The sequence below is a fragment of the Phaseolus vulgaris genome, chromosome 5 (genome assembly GCF_000499845.2).
Source record: "Phaseolus vulgaris cultivar G19833 chromosome 5, P. vulgaris v2.0, whole genome shotgun sequence".
In the NCBI taxonomy this organism is placed as follows: domain Eukaryota; kingdom Viridiplantae; phylum Streptophyta; class Magnoliopsida; order Fabales; family Fabaceae; genus Phaseolus; species Phaseolus vulgaris.
This window is the reverse complement of record NC_023755.2, coordinates 7,301,561-7,306,688: the sequence shown is the minus strand read 5'-3', so window position 1 is coordinate 7,306,688 and position 5,128 is coordinate 7,301,561. Positions and strand designations below refer to the sequence as shown.

General features: G+C 32.6%; 1 protein-coding gene across 1 annotated transcript; it reads left to right on the top strand.

Moving 5' to 3' along the window:
- The first annotated feature begins 237 nt into the window (after positions 1-237).
- Positions 238-4,791, top strand: LOC137835036 (NAC domain-containing protein 21/22-like). The gene is made up of 3 exons (XM_068643335.1): positions 238-687; positions 3,108-3,382; positions 4,075-4,791. Exons 1-3 carry the CDS (start codon positions 522-524, stop codon positions 4,531-4,533), a joined length of 900 nt encoding a protein of 299 aa, XP_068499436.1. The 5' UTR covers positions 238-521; the 3' UTR covers positions 4,534-4,791.
- Positions 4,792-5,128: the final 337 nt, after the last annotated feature.

The following is a 5,128-nucleotide window of genomic DNA, read 5'->3' as shown; positions in this document are numbered from 1 at the left end:
ATTTTAGTGTGTGTAAATGTGTGAAAATTTTAGTATAATCAAATTTTAATTAAAATTATCTAAAGATAACACGATTTACTCATTTTAATCATTTTATTTCAAAATTTGATGTGTAATTGAAGTGGGAAAAAATGTTTGATAAGAATAAATAACATGGTGTAAATTTTGATGAAAGGGTAATTAGGAAGTGTGAAAAAAAAATGTATGTTTTGTATTATTTGTGATAATGTGAAGGACATAAATGGTGAAGAGATGAAAATAAGTTTAAGAGGCAGAAATGAAGGAGGTGATTGGGTTGTGCACGTCATCATTCATTGTGTTGAGACACAGAACTTAATGACCATCCTACCCTTCTTCCATGCAAACAATTACATGTTGACTTAGCAACTTGTGATCCCTCTCCATTTATATATACTCCTTTCTTCTCCTCCTTCCTTTATTATACTTCTCCATTTTTCTCACTTCAACTCTCACCCTCTTTTCTCTTTCTTCTATCCACACCCCTTTATCCATTCCAAATCATGAGCAACATAAGCATGGTGGAGGCAAAGTTGCCACCAGGGTTCAGGTTCCATCCAAGAGATGAAGAGCTTGTCTGTGATTACTTGATGAAGAAGCTCACACACAATGATTCCCTTCTCATGATAGATGTTGACCTTAACAAGTGTGAACCTTGGGATATTCCTGGTCAGTACTCTTATTCTTCTCTATACATATCATGCATTATCTGATATATATCATCAAGTATTGATAATCATGTTCATGTTTTTAGTTTTTGCTTCTCATCATAAGAGAAACTGGGAAAGATTGAAATTTTGTGTAGTTTTGTTCATCTCAGAGTGAAGGGCAAAGCCACCCCACATGACACTAATAATGGGCATGCAGCATGCTTGATCCATTCCAGTTTCCTATTATGGTTGATAAAGTACAAAATGAGTTGTTACTTTCATTTGTTTTGAATTGTTGTGATGAGGGCAAATTCATTTATGTGGGGTGAGGTGATGATAGCAACTGCAATGGCTCTTATAGATCCCAATCTATACATGCACTTCTCAGTGCTTTCATGCCAAACAAACAACATATATAGCTGCCATCTGTGCCTAGTGAGACATTATAGAGTACCTCTAATTCCTACACATCAATTCATCACAAAATTATGGTTCATCATCATCATCATCATCAAGTGTTCATCCTTTTAACCCTCTGATTATGACATATTCTGAGGATTCTGTTTGCTTAGTGAAAGAACAAGATTCATCTCTTCTTCTTTCTGGTATATCAATAATTCCATGTCTGATGTATGATCCAAATTAATTCAATATTTTCCTTGTTAATAATTGGAAAAACATCTCTATTTTCAGTTTGCATTTTCTTGTGGGGCATAACTTTAATTTCAACCCCAGCCACATTCACATAGATAGGAACAGGTGGCTGCACTCCTGTACTATATATTATATAATAAACTTAAATATATTGGAATTTACTTTAATAAAAAAAAAAGAATTTGTCTTCCGTACTTAATAATTATTAATTCTATATATATGTTAATATGAAATTGTGGATGCAGAAGCACTGCTCTCTCATTGAAAGGGATCTGCACAGTTAGGTTGGAAACTTTGAATGGGAAGCTCTAAAAATCATATATATCTGCATGTATATATATATTATATGCAATATATTGTAATATTATCCAACGGTTAATGCATGATATACATCACCTTCATAGCTTTTTTCAGTTTTTGAAAAATTTGACTTATTGAATTTTGTCCTATTATAAAGTGTTTGACAGTGATTTTTTCACCAAAATAATTCAGATAATGATTTTCATTGCAACAACACACCTGCACATGAACATCTCCCCTTACATGTCATATTAAAGTGATTGAACTCCCAAGCCTTATCACTATTCTAGCTGGATCTCACCATGTTTATAGTACTTTCATGTCAAAAACAATTACACTGAGATTTGACTTATCATGAGCAGCACAGTTAAATTTACATTTTCTCTTTAACTGTCATGTCCTACTTGCTTTTCTTTTTTCCCCCTTAATCCACTGAACAATAATTTACTGAAAAATTAATTCCTTATCTCCAAGGAGGAAAAAGGATCTCTATCCTTCTTAATTTTTAAATATTTAAAAAAAGCACCTTAAAATATCTGTGTGTTTATTTATTTTGGTACTACATGAATAATTATTGAGGTGCTTAATAACATATTTTTATGAACAAGGACAAAAGAGATTTCTGGGCCTGATATGATGGGTCAACATTGCTTTGGTGTGCTAGGCCATGTGTTCATAGTTTACATTATTTAAGAAATAATACCAACTGTTTGATTATGAAATCAACATAATTAGTTTTGTATTTTATGTAAGCATGTCATATAGGAAAAGAAACTGATAAGGATAGGTAAATCAGAAGAAACAAGTGCAATTAATGGAAGAATTAAGCTGTTCATAAACAGGGGCCTGTATGAATAGTAACCAGAATAATTTGCATTCAAATAATAATAATTGCTTCTCATGAAGAACTGTTTGGTTTTTGTATTTTTCTTTAAACTGTATTCTGATTCTGAGTATTATATATAGAGTCTATTGTACAATGGAACAATATGTATATAACTTCTTTTAATAATTTTTATTTGTTCTAACAAGACAAAGTAAAGAAAACCTTACTCATTTAATTTTAGGATTATATTATAAACAAAAGATAATGTTGTTAATGTGAACAATTGTTTTTAACTGATCATAGTTGACTTGAACACACGACACACCTTATTGACCTAACTGCACATGTTCCTCTTTCTTACTGAAATCAAGAAGATATTATATATACATCACCACAAAAATATAAGCACCCCTCTTCTTTTCTACACATTTGAATCACTTTTTTCCTTCAACTTAGTAATAATAATGTAATATTGTTGACATTAACAGATGGTTTTAACACTAGTCATGTAGTTGACTTCTACAACACAAAACATACAACTTTTTTTCACTATAAATTGCATACGATGTATCATTGTTTTTGAAATTATGTTCTTAGATTGTTAATGATAATAGTATTTATAATAATAATGATAACACTGTGTTGTAATGGTTATGCAGAAACAGCATGTGTGGGAGGGAAAGACTGGTATTTCTATACACAAAGAGACCGTAAGTATGCAACAGGGTTACGCACAAATCGTGCCACTGCCTCAGGGTACTGGAAGGCCACAGGGAAGGACAGACCTATCCTTCGCAAGGGCACCCTTGTTGGTATGAGGAAGACTTTGGTGTTCTATCAAGGAAGGGCACCCAAAGGGAGAAAAACTGAATGGGTCATGCATGAGTTTCGCATAGAAGGTCCCCATGGACCCCCTAAAGTTTCTTCTTCTAAGGTATATATACCCTAATGTTATATATCAGCTGATTATATATTATATCAATGATATGACTTAGTTAAACAACTTAATATATACTATAGTTTATACTGATTATGTATTGTAATTGAATATATAAAAAGGATCTAATTTCTGTGTCCTCTAAACATGTTTCATTTACATGCATATTTTATGTGAAGTTGTGACAACATTTTATACCAGCTAGTATTGGACCAAAATGAGTGAGTAATGGGAACTTGTTTTTCCATTAACCACTTTGAATGGTCAGTATATACATAAAATATTATGTTATACATAGACTTTTGGCAAGGGCCTTGTTTGATTTCCTTTGCATGCATCAGGGAGGCAGCTAGTGATTTGCAATAAAAAATTTGAGGACTTTTGACTTTTTGGGATATGTTTTTGCTCTGTGCCAAAACCAAATTTTGTCTCACTTGGCTATTGGCTAGAATGTGACTGCATAAGATATATGGGGTAGCTGACCTAAGAAGATCCTATTTGATTTTTTTATTTATTGTACCCTTATGTAAGCCTTTGAAAGCACCAAATTCTTCCATGTGTAAGGTTTTTGGCTTGTGTTTTCATAGGATCAATCATACTGCTTTCCTTTCACTTTCTGAACTGTTTTGCTTAATCCAATATTAGTTAAAGACCTTAGCTTAAACAATGTGCACAATATGTAAATGCAGGAAGACTGGGTTTTGTGTAGAGTGTTCTACAAAAGCAGAGAAGTTTCAGCCAAACCTAGCATGGGTAGCTGCTATGAAGACACAGGCTCTTCATCTCTTCCTGCATTAATGGACTCTTACATTAGTTTTGATCAAACTCAAGCTCATGCAGATGAGTTTGAGCAAGTGCCCTGCTTCTCCATTTTCTCTCAGAACCAAGCAAACCCCATTTTCAACCACATGACTACCATGGAGCCTAAACTACCTGCAACTACATATGGAGGAGCACCAAATTTGGGTTACTGTTTAGACCCTTTATCCTGTGACAGAAAAGTGTTGAAAGCTGTTTTGAGTCAGATCACAAAAATGGAAAGGAATCCTCTGAACCAAAGTCTTAAAGGGTCTACAAGCTTTGGAGAAGGAAGCTCAGAGAGTTACTTATCTGAAGTGGGGATGCCTCACATGTGGAACAATTACTGATGTGGGACTTCAGTCCCCAATGCCACCATGCCAAAGAAAAATTAAAACAATAAAAAAAAATGAAGATGAAATTAATCCATTGTTTGAAGTGAGTGATGGTGAGTGCATATGTTTTTACCTGTGGTGTTTAGCTATTACTATGATACACATCCTCCATTATGTGTCCCAATATATTAGGAAAATGGGACTTGTAATTCAAACTTATAAATATCTGTAGTTAATTCTAGTTAGTGGATGATTTTTTTTCTTGTTGCTGAACTCCATCTTCAGCTGCATCTTTTCAATATCTTTCAATTTTTCTACTTTTATAATGAAAAAGTTTTCACTAAAACCCTTATTTTGTTTAAGGATAAATCTTTCTTTCTTCCAAAAATTTTAAGTTTCTTTAAGGATAAAATTGAAAAAATTTATATGAACTAAAATAAATAATGTTTTAAATAGAATTGTCGGACCATGTGGATTAAGAGATTTCAAAGTATATAAGTATGTGTAAATTTTATCTTTAAGAGTCAGTCATTTTATAAGGTTGAGTTAGACTTAAAGTTTACTTCTTAAAATGATATCAAAGTTATTTAGAACCTATCATAACAAATTT